We start from the raw sequence: 24,762 nt of genomic DNA, 5'->3' as shown, positions 1-24,762 counted from the left end.
ATAAGGTCTCTCCTCATGACAGCTGTCCAGAGACATGGTGCTGGCAGAAAGATGCAGTGGTTTTGGTCATTTTTATTTTATATAATATCACACCTTATGTTCATAATCCTTATTATTATAATCCATCCACTATTTCCATCCTATAAGTAGCACACATTATGCTACTTACAGGATGGGAAGAATGCTATTTGGCTGACAGTAAATATTACAACTGATAAGGGCCTTTACACCACCAGCAAAATACAGCTTAGAGTGGTATGGGAGGCAGCAGCCAGTCTTGACAGTCTTGACCTGACAAGAACTTGTGTTTGTCACATGAGGGCCAGACAGCATAGAACGCAGCAGAAAAGTAGAGGCAGATGGCCATGTGTGAAGAGGGAATGTTACTGTGGGAAGAACCTGCATCAGAAGGAAAGAGTAAAGAGAGAGGACAGTACAGAAATTGGAACATCTGCATAAATAAAAGAGGATGTAGACACAAAGTGGGAAGAATTCAGGCTTCTCCAGTGAGGTCTATTGAGCTGATGTAGTGTTACTGTAGAGAAACCTCCACCAGATTGATCCTTCTCAGGCACCTTCTACCATGCTTGTATAAAGTAAGATTAAAGTGGAGAAAATCTGAGATAGATCCAAGCTTCAAAGGCTGATAAACACTCTCCTGAGAAAATACTTCCTCTGAGCCTACAACTTAATTGCCCAGGCATACCAGCAAGAGGGAGTGAAGAATGGCTACTTCTTTTTCCTCACTCTTCAAGAAGCACAGGAGGGCATCAAGAGAATGAAGCCAGGCTTTTCTCAGTGGTTTCATGCATCAGGACAAGAGGCAATGGGCAGAAATGGATGCACAGAAAGTTCCACCAGAATATGAGAAAGAACTTAAATGTGGGGCTGATTGAGCACTGGAACAGGTTGCCCAGAGAGGTTGTGGAGTCTCCCTCACTGGAAATATTCCACAACTGTCTGTATGCAATCATGTGCCATGTGCTCTGGGATGACCCTGCTTGAGCAGGGAGGTTGGACCAGATGACCTGTTCTTTTGTGAAAAGCTCACAATAGCATCATGGAGATAAAAAGCACTCTGCTGAAGCCAGGCAACAATGTGAAGACAAAACCACAAAAGGTCTCTTCAGTTCTAGTTAGCTCACAATCCATCAGATATCATAGACATAAGCACTGTTGAGAGCTTTTGAACTTGATTAGTTTGACAAATTAAACTCCCAAGTATACTTTAAGGAAATTCCCATCCACACTGAGAATGGCGATTTTTTTGGCACCTCTGAATCTCTTTCTTTTCTAGTGATTGTTAGAAGTGCCTTAAGCCCCTGCTGGGGTCTGGGCATATTTCTGAGAGACGGTTTCCCCAGACAGTTCTTGCTGAAGCACTGCAACCTTCCTTCCCTCTTTGATGGTGTCCCTGAGGAGGTTTTCAGCATCACATACGGAACTAGCAAACCACAGACACCCAAATTCTGCTTGATGAGCATCCATTGATTTATGTAGTTTCTCTCAAGCATTGTCAAGCCACACTTCAATACTTTGGTCTTCTCAAGTCACAGTTCCCTGCCTGCTGATGTGCATAAAATCATATTAAATGACTCAGCTATCACTTAATTTATATTATTTATTATTCATTATTCATTACTTCATTTATATTATTTTATATTATGAAGTTCCCACTTCATAGTACCTTGTAAAGGGAGTTCAGATTGTGGCTAATTTCCTTTGTAACTGCATCTTCAGTTACTTATCAGTATTCTTTGAAGAGGATTTAGAAATTTGCTAGTATTTTCAAAAACACTGAATCTGTGGCGTATCATTTTCATTCATTGGCAATATGCAGGACTGAATATGATTTTAGATCTGTGAAACCCTTGTAAAAGTATTTTGTGAATATATCCCTTGAATGGTATTAGACTGGCTCTTGTTTCTTCTGAAGATGCCAATTACTGATGCTTTCCATGCTTGCTTGGCTTTTCGTTCTTCACTTTCACAGATATGACAAAGACATTTCAAATATACAATCAAAAGTAATCTGAACTGTGAACTGCACAACAATAAATAAATCCCCAACATCTTGTAAATAAGAGCAATAGTATTAACTGCACAAGGTTGTCCAATATTGTGCCTTTTTCTGTCAGGCAACTATTAAGAAAAACTATTCATATGGAACAGTGAGCATGTATTAAAAAGCCTCTGCTAAATCACACAAATGAGTCAGTCCAATGTACCACTTGTGACTCACAGAGGATCCTGAAGTGGCAACAAATAAGCCCTGTTGAAGATGCTGCCTTCCAGATGAAATACAGCTCTGAATTTCTAGTTACTAATGACGACCCATCTCTAATTACCAGAGGCATTAAGTCTGTTGCATTAGCTGAGGCATGTACTTGGGTCAAGACAGACTACTAAATCAAATGATCCCAACAGATTTAATAATCTCTGACAGTTCTCTTGCCTTCTTAAACTGTTGCCACATTTCTCCCCATTAGTGGATTAAGTGACTGTGCCAATTGAGTAATTGTAGCTTGAATCCTGTGCCACATTTATGCTGCGACAATTGTTAGTACCGTTCAGCCTCCATTCAGAGGATAGCAGCATAACATAATCAGGCTTTTTGGGGGCAAAAGTTCTGGGAATTTATTTGGGTTTTTTTCCACTTTAACCAGTTGATATGAGCAAAGGGGATACTTCAATGACAAAAGCCTGGGATTGACTACAGGGAAAAGAAAGTCCTGCTAATTCACTGTGACAGCACCAGAATCACATATGGGTGCCAAACTGAAATGCCTCTCCACTCATTCCCTTCCATTACCAATCGATACTTGGCAGGCTCAAAAATGCTCCGAATGCCTATGCCGCATGTTCTCACATTAGCCTTGGGCTTGCACTTCATATCATGCAAGTTAAAAGTTTATATCCTTTCCAAACTAAGCACAGCATTGGATCAGGTCCGGCGGGTTCTAAAACCTGGTATCTTTTTTCCATTTGTGGTCATACCAGACATATCAGAAAAAGGCAGATAGTTTTTGCTAAAAATGAGTTCTCTTAACCTGGGAAGAGATTTGAAACCCAAAATTATTCATAACCTGCATCTTTTCAGGCTGCAGTGCAGTACTTCCAAAGAAAGTGATCACTCCAGGATCACTGGCTGAGGATGTGGGAAATTCTGAAAAATGCTGAGATTATAACGCTGCTACCCACCACCGACCAGCCTCAACTAGGAAATTCATCAGAATCCAGTCCATTTTGCAGCTGCTGTTAAGCATCAAGCCACTGGGCAGCAAACACAAGTCATACAGCAGTGATTCTAGTATTGCCAACATCACTGGAATCCAGTATGGTGATGTGTTCAGGGTCTGGAAGTTTCCAAGTTTAAAATGGTCAGCTCAGAAGATGGCAGGAGAGGCAGGAAGATGGGAGCCCTGGCAGCATCAGCTCTGAGGCTTCCAGGAGAGTTTACTGAGATATTGGGCAGGAAAATTGGCATTTTGAGTTCTGAATCCACGTAGCGAAAGTTCACTGAAATAGTGTAAGTTCCATTTAAACATAAAATATTCCACTAGACCATTTCCAAGCATTTCTGAGGATATTTTTCCTCAGTGTTTTATCCATTACTAAACTACAACTACTGTTCTACTGTTTCAATCAGGATGTTCCACCATCTTGAAAACTGACCTGCAGCCAACATCCTGCAGCACTTTTAGCTATATGCCTAGGTAAAAACCTGGCATGCCATTAAGGAAATACTTGATACCACTGATTTAAACACATGGTTAGAAAAATAGCATCTGGAAAAAAGTGTTTGGCAGAGCACATTGCAACTGGGAAAACTTTTAGCACTGGAAGTCTTTTCAGGTGAGAAAAAGATGCCTCACTTTTGGACTCAGCATAGGTTTGCTGGTTATTTTCAGGTGTCAAGAAAAGGATTTTAAATCTAGAGGCGCAGTAACTTAGGACAAACAGACCATGCCTAAGATTTAAAAGAAAGACCAAGCCAAGAAGCATGCTTGCAATGATGCTCTGTCAACAAGAGGGGGTGAATGAGATTGGATCACTGCATTTCCAGGAGCTGGTATTTTTTTTTCGACTGCTCTCAGAGCACAGTGTTAGCTTCTATCATCTTTACACTTTGCTGTTGTGCCCAAATTGACCCAATTCAGAACTTATTGCTCGAGTTCATGACAGTTTGAAGCAAATTGAGTAAATTACCAGTGCTAAGTGAGAAATCACTCCAACACAAACTCACTAGGGAGACAGAAGACTCAGACCAGCATCCCTGTTTCTGTGCTTCATCCAGTCACTGACTAATAAAAAATGTACAAGAGTTCACTGGAGCCAGAGCTAGAAACTAAGCCTCATATATCACAGGACAGTAACAGTTACATAGTTGTAAGATCTATTGCCTTCTCTTGATCAAAACATAACTACTGCAGAACAAACAGGTCAGCCTGAGCAAGGAAACTGAGAAGGGTCCCCAGGCCTGGAAGGAATAGCTGTGTGGGATGAGAATGAGATTTAAAAAAAAAAAAAAAAAAAAAAAAAAAGAGAAGCTAAACCAAAAGAGAAAACAACAAAAAAAATCCCAACTACAACAAAAAAACAAACAACCCCCCCATCCCATCCCACCTAAACAAACAAAAACCCACAAAAAGCCCCCAGCAGAATGAAGACAGTTGGCAACCACATTCTGTCTAAACCACATGAAAAGCAGATGTGTTTTTGTATGATCTTGATTAGCAGTACTGCCAATCTGCTATAAAAGCTGTCTGATCAAACTCTTAAGATTGCCACATACACCAAGGTCAAAGATACCAAACCTCCCAGGTGACCCTTAGGATATGTCAACTTGGACACTGTGTTGTGTCCTAGGGCTAACATGGCACTGTGGAGAGGATGGAAAGGAGAAGCTGAAGAGGCAACCAGGATTAAAGGAAGATTTTGCCAATATACCTGTAGAAGTGTCTCAAGAAAAGCACAGGGAAGGCCCAGACAATGACATACTTTGTGTGGGAAGAAATCAAGAGAGAAGAATCACTGCAACTCTGCAATGCATGGGCCCAGAGGGAAACAATTGCCACGAGGGAACAATTACTGTACAATGAGAGCACCAAGAGAGGTGAGAAATAATTTGCTCTTTATTAGAAGTATGATGTATGTACCACAATGCAGACCAAGATAATCAGCAAACTAGTGAGAACAAGTCTTGTCAGAGTATCTACAGAGACTTCAGTCAAGTCTTTTCAGAGAATTTCTGGACAGATCAGATGACCTGCATAGCTACACACTCCAGCTTCAGTCAGTGGAAGATGAGCTAACAGCCTCCAGTCCAAGCTATGTCTGGCTAATATATGCCATTCTTTCAGTCTATAACTTCTGAAAATTTGTCATCCTCAAGAGCAGGCAGCAGGAGAAAGCAAGCAAGCAATTTCATTCTTGAGCAAACACTTCCTCCTTCATCTCAGACCCATAAAACGACAGCGTCAAGCTAATTCCCATAATCAGCTGCCCAGCGCTTTCCACTTTATTGGCTGTTTTGTGCAGTCAAAGCCAAACTGCCAAAGGCAGAGGGTCAATCGTTTGTGCTGCATCTGCTCCAGGCAGTGACAGGCCACGGGACAGATAATTCAGGGCTAGAACTAGTTAAATGCAGATTAAGGACACTGAAAACAGGAGTAGTGAAGGAGAAACAATAGTGGAATAAAACCACTGGGAATATGCAGAGCAAGTTGCTTGGCCAGGCTAGTGCATGACATCTCTCTGCTCCTTGGGTTTTCACGGAAGGAGAGAAAAGGGCAGATGCACTTCAAATGGAAAATGAGGTGAATAATGTTACCAGTTGTCTGGTGGGAGAATTTGGGTCAGGAGGGAAGAACAACATTCACAGGAGCACATGTTATTCAGTTTATGCTACCAGGGACTCCATGAACTGCCCTCTAACAAAGCAAAGGCTTGCAGAGAAAACAATCAGATGGCAGTTTAGAAGAGAGCACTGACCCCTATTTCCCACAGTCACTTTTTCCAGATTCTGACAGCATTTTCTTTGCCACTGGACAGGGGACAGGAAATGCAGTCAAGCTATTTATCACCTCATTGCCAGGTAATGAAGACAAATGTTCAAATTCTGCTATTCCCTGAGGAGATGTTTTGGCAGGAGCACTGAGGACAGGAATTATGGTCTTCTGCATTTGCAGCCCACTTTAAGAAAGGGTGTATAAGAGACAACTACAGCTCATGGGAACTGCCCCAGTACATGTTAGCAACACCACCACAGACATTTCCCTACTTTAAATCCCCCAAAGTGTTTCCAGTCTTTCAATATCAATCAGCACAACTGAAGCCAGTAGTAAAGTGATTCTCACATTCCACTGGTGCCAGTTTTTGTTAGAAATTATTTGTGATAGACATGGTGGAATATTAGTATTGACAGTCCCAGTTTCCCAGGCGCTTTGTAGCACTGCCTTTCCAAAATGACCTGCTTTCCACCTTGTCAATTTTCTTCTGCAGAGCCTATTAGAAATATCTATTCTATTCTGAGAGCTTCATGTCCCTCCAGAAAACAAAACAAAAAGGTCAGGCAAGTAAAAAAAAAAAAAAAAAATCAGTACAATAAAATAGGTTTGTGGTGTTGCAAAAGAACTTGTTTTTATTGAGTCATTTTGTGTCAGGGGAAGAAAAGGCACAAAATAAGTTACAAAGACATTGAATGAACTGTACGAGTCAGAGGCAGTGTCCTGGTTTAGGGCAAATTTGGGGGAAAACCTCCAGAAGGAGCCCCCAGACAGCAAACACCCCACGACTCCTACCCACCCCCCACCACCAGGTTCGGGAAGAATTTCCTCAGAGAAGAGTGGAAAAAAACCTGTTTATTTAACAAGCGAAACACTCCCCAGTACAGAAAAAAACAACACCAGCTAACAAAAAACACTCTTTCACCATTCTGAAGGGATGACAAACTCAGAGAGTCTCTCCGGCAAGTGGTCGCCCAGTAATCAGTCTCTGGCGCTGGGGAATGACTGCTGCAGGTGACAGAATGCAGACTCCCGGTGTTCCTTGGTGTTTCCCAGGTCCCCTTCTGGAACAGGTTCAGATGGTATCCAGGAGAGGGAGGGGAGGGGGGTGCGGAAAAAAAACCAAAACAGTCCAGGGAAAAAGTCGGACTGCCTAGCTGAACTAATAAGCAAAAGCAAGGGCAAAGCAAAGGAAAGAAAAAGAGGCAGAAGCGAGCAAGCAGGCAAGCAAGCAGGCAGGCAGAGCTAAAACCTCTCCTAAACACAGACCATGGGGGAGGTGAGCTGGCTGATAACAAGACAAAACAAAGCTTCACTTTCAGAGTCAGTCCTGAAAGCACAGGACATAATACCAAACATAAACAGAACACACGATTGGAGATACAAACACCATAACATCACCCTAGGACATTCCACCCCTTATCTCCATATCGTGAACATACTAAACAGCATGTAAAACCTTCAGCAAGTAAAAATTTCCATCTTTCACTTACTCAAACACATTTTCTTCCATCTCACTTGCTCAGACCTTCGACACTTACACATTTCCTTCTGTCTCATGCTGCCTCACCCCACAATCAGATCTCCCTGAGGTACACATCGTGTTGTTCCATCTCTCTGCATTATCCACTATGTATAACCTGGTCCTTGAGCAAAGGCAATCCCACGAATGGGTTTGTCTGTACTCGAGGCAGAATTGATCCGAACTGCCTTCCCTAACAAACCTCTGATATGTGCCACTGGGACTTTTTTTCCATCTACAATATTCAGGGACTCACACTGAGCAGGGCCTGCTCAGTTGGTGGAACCTCGGATGTTAACTAACCAAGTGGCATTTGCTAAATGCTGCTCGCAGTTTTTGAAAGCTCCCCCACCCAATGCTCTCGAGGTGGTTTTTAACAGTCCATTGTACCTTTCCACTTTCCCTGCAGCTGGTGCATGGTAGGGGATATGGTACACCCACTCAATGCCATGTTCCCCAGCCCAGGTATTGTTAAGGCTGTTCTTGAAATGAGTCCCATTGTCTGACTCAATCCTCTCAGGGGTACCATGCCTCCAAAGGACCTGCTTTTCAAGGCCCAGGATGGTGTTACGGGCTGTAGCATGAGACACAGGGTAGGTTTCCAACCATCCAGTGGTGGCTTCCACCATGGTGAGCACGTAGCGCTCACCTTGACGTATCTGGGGCAGTGTGATGTAATCAATCTGCCAGGCCTCCCCATACTTGGACCATCACCCCCCATACCAGAGGGGCTTCACCCACTTGGCCTTCTTGATGGCAGCGCACGTCTCACAGTCATGGATAACTTGAGAAATACTGTCCATGGTTAGATCCACCCCTCGGTCTCATGCCCGTTTATAGGTGGCATCTCTACCCTGGTGGCCTGAGTCATCATGGGCCCATCATGCTAGGAACAACTCTCCCTTGTGGTCCCAATCAAGGTCTATCTTCAACACGCCTATCTTTGCAGCCTGATCTACCTGCTGATTGTTTTGCTGCTCTTCATTAGCTCTAGTTCTGGGAACATGGGCATCTACATGGCAAACCTTCACAGGTAGTTTCTCTAACCAGGTAGCAATGTCTTTCCACTCTTTGGCAGCCCAAACTGGTTTTCCTCTACGCTGCCAGTTAGCCTCTTTCTATCTCTCCAGCCATCCCCACAGAGCATTGGCTACCATCCATGAATCGGTGTAAAGGTAAAGCTTTGGCCACTTCTCTCTTTCTGCAATGTCCGGGCCAGTTGAACCGCTTTGAGTTCAGCAAGTTGACTGGATCCACCCTCTCCTTCAGTGGCCTCTGCTACCCGTCATGTGGGGCTCCATACGGCTGCTTTCCATCTCCGATTTATCCCCACGATGCGACAGGAACCGTTGGTGAATAGAGCATAGTGTGTTTCCTCTGCTGGCAGTTGGTTATATAGTGGAGCTTCTTCAGCCCGTGTCACTGGTTCTTGTTCCTCATCTCTGACACCAAAACTTTCACCTTCGGGCCAATTTGTAATTACTTCCAAAATCCCAGGGCGATTCACTTTTCCAATCTGGGCGTGCTGTGTAATGAGGGCAATCCACTTGCTCCATGTAGCACTGGTGGCATGGTGGGTAGAGGGAACCTTTCCTCTGAACATCCACCCCAGCACCAGTAGTCGGGGTGCCAGGAGGAGTTGTGTTTCCGTGCCAACCACCTCTGAGGCTGCTTGGACTCCTTCGTAGGCGGCCAAGATTTCCTTCTCTGTTGGGGTGTAGTTAGCTTCAGACCCTCTGTAGCTCCAACTCCAAAATCCTAATGGTCGGCCTCAAGTCTCACCAGGCACCTTCTGCCACAGGCTCCAGGACAAACCATGGCTCCCGGCTGCAGAGTAGAGCACGTTCTTCACATCTGGCCCCGTCCTGACTGGGCCAAGGGCTACTGCATGAGCAGTTTCCTGCTTTATCTGGGCAAAAGCTTGTTGCTGCTCGGGGCCCCAATGGAAATCGTTCTTCTTGCAGGTAACCAGGTAAAGAGGGCTCACGATCTGACTGTACTCAGGAATGTGCATCCTCCAAAAACCTATGGCGTCTAAGAAAGCTTGTGTCTCCTTCTTTTTGGTTGATGGGGACATAGCTGTGATTTTGTTGATGACATCAGTAGGAATCTGATGCTGTCCATTTTGCCACTTCACTCCCAGGAACTGGATCTCCTGAGCAGGTCCCTTAACTTTACTCTTCTTGATGGCGAAGCCGGCTTCCAGGAGGATTTGGATGATTTTCTCTCCTTTCTCAAACACTTCTGCTGCTGTGTTCCCCCACACCATGATGATATCAATATATTGCAAATGTTCTGGAGCCTCACCCTTTTCTAGTGTAGTCTGGATCAGCCCATGGCAGATGGCAGGACTGTGCTTCCACCCCTGGGGCAGTCGATTCCAGGTGTACTGCACTCCCCTCCATGTGAAAGCAAACTGAGCCTGCACTCTGCTGCCAGAGGAATGGAGAAAAATGCATTGGCAATATCGATAGTGGCGTACCACTTTGCTGCCTTGGACTCCAGCTCGTACTGCAGTTCCAGCATGTCTGGCACAGCAGCGCTCAGTGGTGGAGTCACTTCATTCAATGCATGGTGGCCCACTGTCAGTCTCCATTTTCCTTCAGATTTACGCACAGGCCAGATGGGGCTGTTGAAGGGTGAGTGGGTTTTGCTCACCACCCCTTGGCTCTCCAGCTCTCAAATCATCTTATGGATGGGAACCACAGCATCTCGAGTTGTTCTGTATTGTCGGCGATGCACCGTGGAAGTGGCAATTGGTACACCTTGCTCTTCTCCCTTCAGAAGTCCTACTGTAGTTGGATTCTTGGACAATCTAGGTAAGGTGTTCAATTGCTGGATGCCCTCTGTCACCACAGCTGCTATCCCAAATGCCCACCTGAATCCTTTTGGGTCTTTAAAATAGCCCCTTTGGAGGTAATCTATGCCAAAATGCATGGGGCCTCGGGGCCAGTCACAATAGGATGTTTTTTCCATTCATGTCCACTCAAGCTCACATCAGCTTCCACCAAGGTAAAGTCCTGTGATCCACCTGTCACACCAGCAATAGAGACAGATTCTGCCCCCACATATCTTGATGGGACTAATGTGCATTGTGCACCAGTATCAACCAAAGCTTTATACTTTTGTGGTTCCGATGTGCCAGGTCAACGAATCCACACAGTCCAGAAGACACGATTTTCCCTCACCTCTCCCTGGCTAGAGGCAGGGCCCCTCTAAGCCTGTTTATCCTTCTTTCCTTTGGCATATGTCTTACAGGTTCCTTCAAGGGGATCAGACATATCATCATCATCATCATACTTGGCAGCTTGGCTACGGGCAACTGGAGCTGCTCTCCTTTTGGTGGAACTTCCTCTTTGAGTCTTGCCTTCCTTCAATTCATGCACCTGTTGTGCCAGAGCAGCAGATTTTCCGTCCCATCTCCTCATGTTTTCTCCGCAATCACGTAGGAAGAACCACAGCTCAGCTCGTGGGGTGTACCTTCTCTCCCCATCGGGGGAACGTCTGTGTTGGATACCAGGGCCTCTAATTTGTACTGCTGAGATTTGGAGAAGGTCCTCTTTAATCTCCTCCCTGAGTCTTTTATGATTCTCCTCTATGTTGTCTTCTAATTTCTGCAGACGTGTTTCCACTGCTGCTATCCTGGCATGTGTTGGGCCATGCACGGCATCTGCGTATGCTCGGAGCTTCTTTGCCATATCGAGCACAGTCTCATCCCTCTCATCCCGCTTCATTATTGCTAAAGCAGAAGCATATTCATGGGGCCCAAGCCGTACAAGTTTTCGCCACATCACAGATGTACACGGTACCAAGTCCGGATTCCTAGTTGTTATGTCATCTGAGAAGATAATCTCTGCCACTGCCATTTCTCTCAGGCGTTGGATCCCTTGTTCTATAGTCTTCCACTGGGTCTGCTGCATATAAAGATCGTCTGCACACAGGTATCTTTGTGCTACACTGTCCAGGACCCGTGCCCAGAGGCTGTGAGGGTTAGGCCCCCTCATCATTCCTTGGTCAATGACAGGATCATGTGACAGGGATCCCAAATGCCTGGCTTCAGTGCCGTCCAGAATTGTAGCCTCGCCTGCAGCATCCCAAAGACGGACCAACCAACTAATTATAGACTCATCAAGTCGTCGGGTGTAATCCTTTCTTAGGCCACGGAGGTCCTTTAGGGAAAAGGACTCAATATTGGCCTCTGATCTTGTACCAGTTGCTTTGACTCCTGGTTTTATGTCAGGAGGCTTTGAGGGTCCTTCTCCTGCATCATCATCATCATCCACTGGTCGATCGGTCTTGTCTGTGCACTTTTCACTTCTCGTGCTGGTAGCAACAGCCATTGGTTGAGATTTACTGACTGGTTGAGCTGCTGCCTTAGGCTCACTGTCTGGTGTAGTTGCTGGCCTTGAGCCTGGGGTGTTGGCTGCAGCCTGAGTGACTGGGATAGTGGCTGATTTATCTGCCTGTCCCCCTTCCTCTGCCTGCTGCCCTACAGTATCTAGCAGGGTACGATAAGCATATGCCAGGGGCCAGCTCACTGCAATGATCTTCTTCTCCTTAGAATTATCATGGCACTTCTCTTTCAGGTACTTTTCCACCTCAGCTGGGTTCTGAATTTCTTCACATGGAAAATCCCAGGATGTAGGGTCAGAAAATTCCTTTAAGATTTGACCCATATCCTCCCATTTCCCACACCACTCAGAATTTCTCACGCCTGGCTCTACTCTGGGGTCAGGGGTCTCATCAGCCCCTCTAGAAATCTCAGCTCTCATTCTAGAGAAACTGCAGACTGTATAGAGAAAGCTTACCATATTAAACACCAGAAAGATGGTCTCTTTAACATTCAGGGGAAACTGAACATTCTCTAATAAGGATGTAACAAATTCAGAGGAGAAGAAGGAGAACAAAGGCTGAAAAGCCTCATCCCCTGCTTCTCCTCTAACAAACTGGGTGCACAACCATAACCATGAACCATACATTCCTGGAACAGACTCCAGCACCTTTATAAACCTCCTGCAGGCCATTACAACTAAGCCCAGCTCGATGGATATTCTGGTCAATGACCCTCTGCTACAGAAACTACGTATTAGGGACAATACCGGAGCTATTTCTGGATAAGAAAATAAACCTAGGGACCATAGAGGTATTAAGACCTCAAAAAACCCTAGGGACCAGAAACACATGCAGGCCTCCACCCCAAAAGACATGAATTCCAACAACATAGCCAATAACTGCTCTATACCAACACAAAGTAATTTGAACCAAATTATTATTAGAACAGGATTTTTTTCCACTTTAGCAAGCCCCACATTGGGCGCCGAAATATGTGTCCTGGTTTAGGGCAAATTTGGGGGAAAACCTCCAGAAGGAGCCCCCAGACAGCTAACCCCATGACTCCTACCTGCCCCCCACGACTCCTACCCACCCCCCACCACCAGGTTCGGGAAGAATTTCCTCAGAGAAGAGTGGAAAAAAACCTGTTTATTTAACAAGCGAAACACTCCCCAGTACAGAAAAAAACAACACCAGCTAACAAAAAACACTCTTTCACCATTCTGAAGGGATGACAAACTCAGAGAGTCTCTCCGGCAAGTGGTCGCCCAGTAATCAGTCTCTGGCGCTGGGGAATGACTGCTGCAGGTGACAGAATGCAGACTCCCGGTGTTCCTTGGTGTTTCCCAGGTCCCCTTCTGGAACAGGTTCAGATGGTATCCAGGAGAGGGAGGGGAGGGGGGTGCGGAAAAAAAACCAAAACAGTCCAGGGAAAAAGTCGGACTGCCTAGCTGAACTAATAAGCAAAAGCAAGGGCAAAGCAAAGGAAAGAAAAAGAGGCAGAAGCGAGCAAGCAGGCAAGCAAGCAGGCAGGCAGAGCTAAAACCTCTCCTAAACACAGACCATGGGGGAGGTGAGCTGGCTGATAACAAGACAAAACAAAGCTTCACTTTCAGAGTCAGTCCTGAAAGCACAGGACATAATACCAAACATAAACAGAACACACGATTGGAGATACAAACACCATAACATCACCCTAGAACAGGGCAGTATCAGAACTGTTACAGATCACCTAAAAGTTGGCATACTAACATAGGTTCGCCTCTACAAAATTCTTAAAAGATGTATTTAAAATTATTGAGATAATTCCGAAATAAAAAGAGAAAGTAAAGACCACCAATATTAACTTTTGACTAAATTCACCTGGGCTTACCCATTTATCACCCTCTCTCAGTAGACAGAGAATAATATTTAGTATTATTGAGTATGGAAAATATTTAGTATTACAGAATTATTTAAAAAACTCATTAACATAGTATAAATAAAGAACCTGACATTTACTTTTCGTACCTCCAGTGAAGTACAATACATACAGGTAATGCAGTATGCATAGGATATACATTAAGAAAACAGAATAGATAAGTGCAATTATTCTGAATATTTCAACATTTGTAATGGCCCCTCACCTGTGGCAAAGAATATCTTAAAAAGATGGATCCAACAGCTGTTCACAGAACATATGAATAGATCACCATAAAAGGTCTACTGTGGAAAAGCTTATGTTGTCTTCAGTTGTGACTTCTCAGATGAAGTATTGTACAGACTTTCCAACAATATAGCTTTGCGTTAACAACAGCACACAAATACAGTTAAAGAGAAAGTACTTCTGAAATATATCAGTCCTCATTTTAACATGGGAAGGCTCATAACATTCAGTATTCCTTTAACCCAAACGAAATTATTTAACAGTACACACATCAACTCTATGCAACTTCATTTTTTAACTGAATCTGCTCCCCCTGCCCCCATTACCAATTTCCTGTTACTCAGCTCTCAACTGGCAAGGACTTTTGATTGTTAGCTCAAATTAAACAGGAATGAGAAAACAATGCGAAAGTCCACAGGATATAGAGACTAGACAAGGATTTGTTTTCATGATGATGAAATGTGGAGCAGCAAAAAAAGTAGTTTACCCTTTTGGCTGGTCCTCTGGTCAAGAGAAGGTCTAAGTTCGGTCTTCTGAAATCAGCAAGGACATAAATGCACACAGACACAGAGTTTGGCTATAAATGTCAGTTTACGTCCTTAGGAGTTTCAGTTACTTGACCTAAAACAACAGCAACACAGAAAGGCAACACAGTACCAACCACCTGTCAGCCCAAGCCCAGGACTTGATGTGCAAGAAAACCCTGTAGAGTGGTGTACGAGCATGGCTGTCAGGGCAGTGAGGGGGCTGCAGGGTGTCTTGTGAGGAGAGATGCCAAGGACTGCCTGTACTGGTCCCAGACAGCTCAGCAGCAGCCAGTACAGGAATCACAGAATGGCTGAGGATGGAAGGCACCTCTGGAGCTCACCTGGCCCAACCTCCCTGCTCAAGCAGAGCCAACTACTAAAGCAGACTGCCTAGGACCATGTCCCCATAACTCCTGACTATCTGAACACATGGAGACTCCACAAGCTCTCCAGGCAACCTGTGCCAGTGCTCCATCTCCCTGACATTAAAAAGGTGCTTCCCTATGTTCAGATGGATTCTCCCATGTTTCAGGTAGAGCCCATTGCCTCTCGGGCCTAGTGAGCACTGACCCACTGCACTCAAACACTGCCAGAGAAGCTGCTGGCACACAGACAAAAGCATGTTTAAGACAGGGCTGTAAATACCAAGAAAAAGATTACAGTGCTACAATAGGATGAGGAAAAAGGATAAGCCCGTGCCAGCACAAGGGAAACTGACACACAGCTGAGCAGGAGAAACACCAAAGAAAAATCAGCCCGAGCAGAGGCTGAGAGTAGACTCAAAAGGAGCTACAACTCTAAAAGGACTGAGGCTGGTGATGAAACCCAGGAGAGAGCAGTGGAACAAGAAACAAAGAGCAGTGAATAAACAGAAGCAAAACGGACTGATCTCAGTCTCCTGCACTGCCTGTTGCCTTGCTGAAGGGACTGAGTATGACAAGCAGCCAAGGAATTGGACGATGGCATGAGGAGAGACAAGGAACACTGGTGTCTGGAGAAAAGCAGCAGTATTTTCCCTAAGTGTTTTCATTATTTTTAATTCCAATACCAAAGCAGTAATAAAAACCTCTAACTGGCAAGAAATTAAATTGATTAAAGCATCCCAACTCAAAACTTACTGCCCCTGAAAAGTCATGTCTTCAGCTGACATTAGTATAAAATTAAGGGCTTTCTGTCCCTTTTAAAGGCAAATAATGTATATAGAAAAAACATGTTCTAAGTGTGCAGTTATGATGTTCCTTGAAAGTTTTAAGTCTTTTAACTAAATTTAAGAGGCCTTTGACAAAACCTTTAAAAGAAAAGGATGACTTGAGTACTTTAAGTCATGGATTCCCACACAAATAAAAAAAGGAATTATTTTGTAGTTTCCCCAAAATCAATTGAATACAAAAGTAACAAAAAAAATCTCAACATAAAGAGGTAGCTTAGAAAATCAAAACAGTATTTGATTCAGGAAGTAAAGGTAGTGCAATAAAACTATCCATGTGAAAAATATACCTCCCATTTCCACATTACTCCAATTTTAACAAGAAAAAAAAATTTGGGTTGGATTTTGAGGAGTGAAAGGGATCAAATACTAGAAATCAGTATTTTAGAGGCATACTTGAAATCAAAGCATACACAACTCTCATCACAAATCACCTAGTAGTTGTTTGCTCTGAAACGATTTTCATCAGCATCTGCAAAACCGATTTTTCCTACAAACTAACATCAGAAATGCGTGTCTCCCAATCAGGCTTCCATAATTTAAAAACATTTTATTTGAAAACAGATGTACTAGATACCTCTCCCAAGACATTTTCAAGTAAATGCAACTTTCAATACTGGCAAAAGTTTTCTTACTGCCATACTTTTTGCCTGGCTCCTGACAAAGTAGGTATAATATGAGCACCTCAGGCGTGTTGGTGGGAAGCAGTAACATGCATGATAAAGACAGATTTCCCCTAGAAACCTATAGTGAATGAGGGCGAGCAAGTATTTAAATATACTCCATCTTACAGTCTTGCTATGTACACTTTGAGGTCCCCCTTTATTCTGTACGCATAACAGAGAATGGCTTCAAAGAAATAATCCTTCTTCTGGGCCTAATCAGCCCTTGCTGCACAAAGTTTTGCCTACCTGCTTTTTTGCTGACAAACATGCAGCCATGACAAGGTTGACTTGCAATGAATATTGGTTGTAATAGGGATTTAAAATCCATACATTATTATTTAGCAATGCTTTAAACAGATTGTGCATTTTATAAAAATCTGCTAGATGCCATAAAGCTCCAGGCAAACTATTTACTAGCAATGCTAATTTGTAAGATTGATGAATGAAGTAACGAATTCAAGCGTGCAGTTTTTAAACAGGTTTTATCAGTCTTAGAGTAGACTTTGATATTTGCAACTCAGAATCAAACAGGTTCTGCAGATTTCTCTGTAATGGCTACATGGTATAAATTCTGAATGTTCTGCAAAACAAACACTTTAATCCTTCATTTAATTTCTTTGGTTACTCAGAAACAAAAGCTACTTAAGTGAACTGAGAAATGAAAGACAAGCAAACAAAGCTAACTCTCTGTCCCTATAGTCTCAGGGATGCTTGTAAATACCAGTTCTGGCAGGCTGCATGGATAAATTCTAAATGTAGGCAGCTAGAACTAGTTTTGGAGTATTGCTTTCCAGCAAAAACTGTCTTTGGCACTTACATAATCCAATTCTGTGATGCTGCTTTACACATAGTCCCATATAAAACTGACTGAAGAAATTAAAGACTACTTTTATAAAACAGGCACTTCAAATTAGAACAAAAAAATCTGTTCCCTATTAGGCAATACAGGAGCATTTTTCAGAATGACAGAAACAGAGAATAGTATCAAAATTAAGACAAGAAGGTTCAGTAAATTCAGACTATCTGGGAAAAGTTTTACCCCACTTTACTAGCCTTAAATAACAGCAGCACCTGAAAAATCTGAAGGCTACAATAGACTAGACAAAATTAAAATACACAGCATGGAAAAGTCATGTATAAATTTGTTCACCCTCCAATTGTACATTTAGATCTGCCAGAGAGGTTTTCTTACATAGGTGTCTTTCTACCATGTATCTTGCAGTAAGATACAATGAATGAGACTCAAAATATAGCTATACCCTAAGTCTCTTGTTTGGTGAACAGCTGAATATAGACATTTCTGATACAAGCATTGTGTCAGGCCAGACTAACTTCCATCATCAAATCACAGCATCACTCTTGGGCTTTTCTGAGATTTTTACTGCAAGGCTCACAGGGTGGGAAAAGCGATAAACAGCACACCAACCTTCAGCTAAAACAAAATACTACTAACCCAATCTCCATTCAGCAGACTCAGGAACAAGAGTTTTAGCTCAAATGCTCCCTTTAAATGCTCCCATGAAAAAATTCCTCACTTTTCCCTTTTCCTCAGTGCAATGTTGGGGGTTGAATTGTTCTCTTTTCTTGCTGTGGAATTTTCCCCATCGTAATGCTAAGTATTTGTGGCTACACCTTAGTAGCTATGGTCTTCTCTTACAGGGGGGTGGGGGGAGACTGGAAAAGGAAAAGATGGGAGAGGGGTCTGGAGGAGGCTCTCGCTCTCGCTTCGCTCGTGGAGTGGTAGGGGGACGGCCCGTGCTCCGATCTAGTATCTCCCTTGCCATCCCAGCACCGAGAGCCATGTTCCCTGCCGTTGGACATCACTCTGCTGCTTTCCCACTTCATTCTACTACCTCCGGGCACTCTGCCGGAGCATCACGACCGACACCATGAGGGGGAAGTCGCTCCTCTATCCCTCTCACCCCTGGGCCGCCGCCGCCATCACCCAGCCCCTTCAGCTGAGCGGGACCTGCCCTGCCCACAGCACCAGTAACTCAGCACAGGGAGAGGGAGCCTGTGGCCAAAAGGGACTGGAACTGAGCTATACTGTTCTGTTCTCAGATTTTTATAGCTGTTGTTGTTTTCTGCTATTTTGCCTTGTTACATATCAGTAAAGAACTGTTATTCCTATCCCCATATCTTCTGCCTGACAGCCTCTGATTTGAAACTAAAATAACTAGAAGGGAGGGGGTTGCACTCTGCATCTCAGGAAAGGGTTCTTGCCTTTCCTTAAAAAAATACCTGTCTTTCAAACCAAGACATGCAAGAAAAACATTCTCTGGCAAACTGCTTTTAAATGCTTAGGTGAAATACACTGTAAAATGTGTGGCTCAACTGCATTCCCCACGGTTTTGTAAATGGTATCCTACTAACCTCAGAACATCCACACAGTTTGGAAACACTGACATGGATTGCACACTTTGAGCTGATGAGCATGTGGCTCCCATCCTTAAAGCCTTGACTGTAACTATGCTGGAAACAAGCTACAACATGCTCCATGTTAGTTAGTTGTCTCTGGAGAGGCTTTTCACTCAGCATCCTGAGTCATCTCTGGCTCTCCCTTAACACATGGCTTCTAAATTTCTGGTATATCAGGAGTCTCTGAACAGCACTTTCCCAATTCCTAAACAGACAGCACTAGCTTTGTTTTTAGGATAAATTTAAAAAAATAAACTTGTCTAGTCACTTTTGTATTGTGTTCTCTTCAGCCTACCAAAAGAAGCCAGGTAATAAAATCCTTTTAGAAGGCTGAAGCATAATTTCACAAGAGGATGTATGACAAACACAACAAATATTTCTAACATTCCTATGCTAAAGGAAAGTTGGCAAATTAAGTCATAATAACCGGTTATACAACAATCTCCAAAACAGGGCTTTCTAATTTTAATTATTTCGGTGCAATGCCATTTCATAAAGAAGTTGAGTCCAAAAGAAAAGAGGCAGGCCACATTTTATTTTGATCCAAATAAACGTTTCATCACTGAAGAGGCAGTGCTGGACACAGTGGATATTAAAAAGGAAATTATGAAACTGATATCCCCAATATGACATTCTAGAACCAATACTAGCTCTGAAAGCAAAAACTTCAAGTCAAGACAAGGAGCAAGAATGGTATTTCTACCCAACAGCTGCTATTTTGTGCTTTATTTACCCTTGCCCTAAAGTGTTTCAGTTGAATCCAACTTTTTTTTTTTTTTTTTTTTTTTTTACTTCTTCCAGCTCATTCTCCTCCATGCTGCCTCTCATGACCTGTCACTCTCCTTCACTCTTAGATGTATTCACTTATCACTTGTGAGCTCCCCAGGTAGGTGAGGTATGTTTGGGATTCTGCTGAGACATGACTAATCAGCATTATGGGAAAGGCTCTCTTCTCTCTAGCAAAAACCCAGTAAGTGAGCTACCTGAAAATAAAAACACAGAAAACCACAGATAAAGGAATCCAGAGAAGAAATTCTATCTTGGGAAAAGTGGTATCTTAGCACCTGCACAACATGAAAATAGCTAAGAGTACTGGCTATTCTAGCAAAAACTTGGCAGAAGATTATTATACTGCACTAAACTATAGCAAGAACCTTGGTCTCAGATTCCTAGCACTACAATATGCAGTAAACTGACTATCCAGTGCTGCATCATCCTCTGCTTTCCAATAGCTCCTCATAGCAAACTTACTACCCCAGACACTGAGATAGTTGTATCTCAATATTGTAAAGAATTATATATCATCGGTAAGAAGAAAATTGATCCTACAGGTTTCTGTACCAGAAGGCCAGCTCATACTAAAAATGAACAGCCTCAGAAAAGAAACTTTATGCACCTTTATGGATTTGAACTTCAGAACACAAAGCTGGAGAGCAAAGTCTTATGTTACATTGCTGAGCTCCTCCTGCAGGGTTTCTCTGCTCTAAACTTTCTGAATTAACTGATATGGGAAAGTAACAATGGAAGATTTAAAATTCCTTTTTAAATATTCCCTTCAAAATTCCAAAGGTGAAAACACAGGACAGATTTAAGGTTTAAAAAAAAGCAGCAATTCCTACGCCAAAAATTTGCTAATTATGCCTTCACTCTTGTTTTTGCAATTTTACATATGTATACCAATGATATAAAAGAGCATGAGTGAAAAGGTAAATTTAATTTTTAGTTGAAGACTAACAAAATCTAGCTCAGGTCCTGTAAAGAGTAATCTTCTCCACCCGAACCATTACAGCATTCTACTGTTAATGAAAGTTCTATTGAGGGTCTTGAGGCATTACACAAAGTTGCCAGGAGAAGATAACGACAGTTTCTGACTTATTCCACCCAAAGAGGGACAGAGGCAACAAACACCTAGAAACAACTATTGGCTCTTGCCAACATGTTAATACTTCCAGGCTTACTGCTGTCTGCCATCAGCAATAAAAAGTCATTTTCCCAGCCGTCCATAAATTAAAGTGTGAATAAAAAATTTAAAAATATTTTAATAAATTCAATTTTTCTCACTATTTCTGAGTACCTTATTTGGTGAAATTTTCTTATACACAGAAGGGCCAAATAAGGCAGAAAGACTACCCAGCTGGGTTAAAAAGTACCACTTCTACAACAACCACTCATGAGTCGGGGGGGGTGGAAAAAAAGCAAAGACCATGAGTGAGAATTCTTCCAGTGACACTCATAATACAGGCAAAAAACTCAACAATACTGACAGACTGTCCATAGGGACTGAAGTTCCCATCTTTGCTCACAGTCAACACCTGGATCAAGTTCACATCCAACTGGATTGCTGCATGTGTGAAACTGCAGACTCTGAGTTGCCTTCTACACCAACCAGGGCAGCTGCACCTTGCTCAGCATTACGCTTCCCAGTGAACAAAGTTCAAGCAGCTAGCTGCAAATTTCAGATGCTGTTTACTTTCACCTCCTTGCAGAGTAAAAGAACTTCTCAATTTAATCAGGAAATATTCAGCAGACAGCATTTTGATACTTTTAGACCCACCTTTTTAATTCTAAGGTCTGCAAAAATGGCTCACGAACCTGAAAATATATTTGCTGTCATTGTGTGGCACTTTACTAGGAACTCAAAGTAGGAAGACTAACATTTTATGGAAACAAATCTTAACAAAGAGAAAGCCACTGGTTAGAGGATGAAGATGGCAATGTAATCAAGAAAACGGAATCTTTGTAAGGCCTCATTTTTGTAGTTTGAACATTTCACATGTTCATGTTTCATATTTCAGGATTCCATACCCCTCTAATGAAGCACTTACAGAAAGTTCAGTGAAAACAGAAAAGTTAAATTGTTTTCCTTAAGAAGGTCAAGAAACCGAGTGCTTAAGCAAGCACTGGTTAAAAAACATCAAGTAACCAAAAAGATCCAAAGATATTTGTTTTCTTTCTGAAGGAAAACCGTAGCTACATACAAGATTTGAAAATAAACACTAGCAGCTTCCTGACAACAACATCCGAAATATAGCAGCACCCTATAGTTCCTCTTACCATTTAGAGTTAAGCCATTCCAGAAATAAAGACACAGACAGGTCCAGAAAAATGAGCTATACATTCTAACACACCACACACACAAGGTATGTGATAAATACCTCACCTTTGTCACACCCAGGAAATGATATCCATCACAGAATTATTTGACTGCACAGAGAAGTTGTTGAGCTTCAATAGTTATGGCAAAGTGAGGACAAGGTAAAAGTAGGCAAAGCAATAAACAGCCATGCTAAGATGTGGGGAACACATGGCAAACACAGGCACAAGATAGACCAAGAAAAAGTTTTGTGTATGAAAAGAAGGTTAAAAGTCAGTAACGTTCCTTATGTCCACAGGCTTTGCAGCTGCTCTTTTGTGTAGTCCTTCCTCCCAGGCTTCCGTTATCACTAAGTTAAAGCCCAGCTCATGACTAACCAGCTGCACCTGTAACTCTGCACAGGTGTGCACACAGAGAAACCTTTTGTTCACAGCTGCCTCTCCTCTACCAAATATGCAAAAGCCATTTTAACATACAATTTCAGCAATTTGTTCCCATTGGAGTAACACACAACACATTCTCTGACCACTTTCACCCTTATGGAAAAATACAGTGGTTGTTTCCAAGTTTACCAATTTGTAATGGAACAAAATCCACCACTTTGAAAATAAAATACTAACACATGTGCACTGATGATCTGTCCAAACCTGTCTAAGCCTAGGTTATTTCCTGGGCTTCTGAAATACATCATCTCACTCTTGTTGTCTCACCTGGCTTTAAATGCAGTCCATGCACTGTCATTCTGAACCACAAGAATTGAAATGGCTGCCTCGTATGGAACGCATCAGTGATGTCATCAGTCTGAACAGTAGTCAAATCCCTCTCCTAGTAGGGAAAAACACAGGCACTTGCCCAATTACATTGCCTGGCAAGCAAGGTCCCCAGTACTTGTCATACAGCTGGACTGACTGGGCAAGAAGAGGCATAGAATAGGCCAGTGTTTCTTCTTTTCATTACTTGATCATATGAGTCTCTTCATCAGCATCATAGAACTCATCTTCACTTCCACTCCCTGTAGAGCTGTCTCTGTCACCAGACTAGAAGCAAAAGGGAAGTCATTAGTTAGACTGAAGCCACTAAATCAATCTTGACATTCATGAGCATGAACCGTTATGCTCCTATAGAATGCTAGTATAGAAAAGGTAAGAAAACACAGGTGAAACCACTGCATTAAAAGTTTGTAGAAGACATTACATGAATTCAGATTTAAACCCTTGGTTCTTCAAAGTATCCTTAAGACACATGGGGTTGTAGTGGATGGACTTTTTCTGCTTCACCAGTACACTAGCGAATATATGGCAGGAGAGACTGGCTAGCATGGTTCTGAAGTGGTAATCTACTAAACTTTCTTAAATTTAGTCTAAGATGCATGCTCTGTGGAGAATTACTGGAAACATAGTAGCTCACCACAGCTCAGAACACACATACTACTTGTTTAGGTAAAGCTTCTCCATCCAGAATTAATACTTTTCCTCAGGTAGCACAGACATTTTACTGTGCAAGTTGAATTAAAACGATACCCCTGCAATAATAAATCAAAGTGTTATGGAAAAGGGAAAAGCCATTACCACGCTGTATATTCAGAAGGCAAAATCCCTATTATGGCACACCTAATCCAATCAGAGTCCTTTACACAACATAATTTATACCACATACCCAAAATAAAGTCAGCTATTACAGCTAACTGATTTTTATTTGGCCAGTGCAGCATTCTTCCATGGAACTGACACTAATGATTCCAGTTAAAAAGGTTCTCCTGCTAGTATAAACTCCATCTAATTTGATTATTTAGGATTTTTCCCCAGTATGCTTGCAGTCATCCTAAGACCTCTGCCTGCCTAGTCATATGCTAAGAAGAGTGAGACAGCAGGTGAAAAACAGAGAAATGGAAATAGCGCTCCTGACTGACAGTACCATGCAAGCAAAATCTGTAGCTTTAGATCTCTCTCCAGAGGAGCTTTGCTACAGCAATGTGTGTTAACTGCAAAGAAGTTTCAAGCAGTTTGAGCATAACAACATGTCAGAAGACTTAAAAGGAATCATGTTAGGCTTTTTTTTTTTTTAGACTTCTAAAAGTATTTGAGGAAAGTCAGACTATCATTGGATGCTGTCCAACTTGAATATCACATTCATGTATGTTAACAGGAACAAAACCTCCATTCTGGGCAATCAGAACATGTTATCTTGAAAATGGTACAAAAGGACTATGGATTCCAGAGGAGTTATTCAGGGTATGCCAAATAAATTATAAAGCTGTTTTAAAACAGTTTCGTAAGACCTCTCATGGCCTTGTTAAGGCCTGAACCAATGGCTTTTTCATTCAGATTCAGTAATTTTATTCCATCTGTTCCTGAAGAACATTCGGAACAACATTACCTTTCATGGGTCCTGTTCAGGTTGGGATTTTTAAGAAGCTTACAGAAGCACAAACAATGACGATTTAAACCTGAGAGGACTGACTGACATAAGCGAAGCAATTTGTGGGAATACTAACAGACAATACTTGTCACTTCAAAGGGTAATACCAACTGTAGTGGGTTAAAGAAGAAAATAAAAATGTGACTTCCCACCTCTAATCTGTAACACCTGCACTGCTTGCAAAAATTGCTTTCATTGGTAAATCATCTGAACAATTAAGATGTATTAATCATGCAATTATCAAAACAACAGCTGATGTAAACCTATATGATGGATTTGTGTAGTCAGCAAGAATGTGGTGCCATAACACATTATCCAGTGTGGTTGAAAACGTTTATAAAATAAGCACGTAAAGTAGCTTAAGTATAAAATTAATGGTTACAGGGCTGCCTTTTTCAGCCTTTCTTCAAGAGTGTTTTTGTCAC

At 42.5% G+C, this 24,762-nt stretch overlaps 2 protein-coding genes across 8 annotated transcripts in view; both read right to left on the bottom strand.

Annotated features, from left to right (window-relative positions):
* Positions 1-14,626, bottom strand: part of MAB21L3 (mab-21 like 3) — a 71,204-nt gene extending 56,578 nt beyond the window's left edge. The window contains exon 1 of the transcript XR_015801211.1: positions 14,496-14,626. The gene's annotated coding sequence lies outside the window, so the exon portion shown is untranslated. The remainder of the gene's footprint in view (positions 1-14,495) is intronic.
* SLC22A15 (solute carrier family 22 member 15) overlaps positions 1-24,762 on the bottom strand; it is a 58,020-nt gene that overhangs the window by 1,611 nt on the left and 31,647 nt on the right. For 2 of the 7 annotated variants that reach the window (XM_088158998.1, XM_088158996.1), the window contains 2 exons: positions 22,877-22,956; positions 6,613-22,744 (listed from right to left, as the gene is read on the bottom strand). In XM_088158998.1, coding sequence (XP_088015124.1) covers positions 22,881-22,956 — 76 coding nt within the window. In that variant the 3' untranslated portion in view covers positions 6,613-22,744; positions 22,877-22,880. Of the gene's footprint in view, positions 1-6,612; positions 22,957-24,762 lie in introns of those variants that run through there. The other 5 variants (XM_014890284.2, XM_088158997.1, XR_015801207.1 and 2 more) reach the window with 4 other exon arrangements.

This window comes from Sturnus vulgaris, chromosome 2 (assembly GCF_052056855.1).
Source record: "Sturnus vulgaris isolate bStuVul1 chromosome 2, bStuVul1.hap1, whole genome shotgun sequence".
NCBI lineage: Eukaryota > Metazoa > Chordata > Aves > Passeriformes > Sturnidae > Sturnus > Sturnus vulgaris.
Note: the sequence above shows the minus strand (reverse complement) of the source record. Positions and strands in the feature narration are given on the sequence as shown.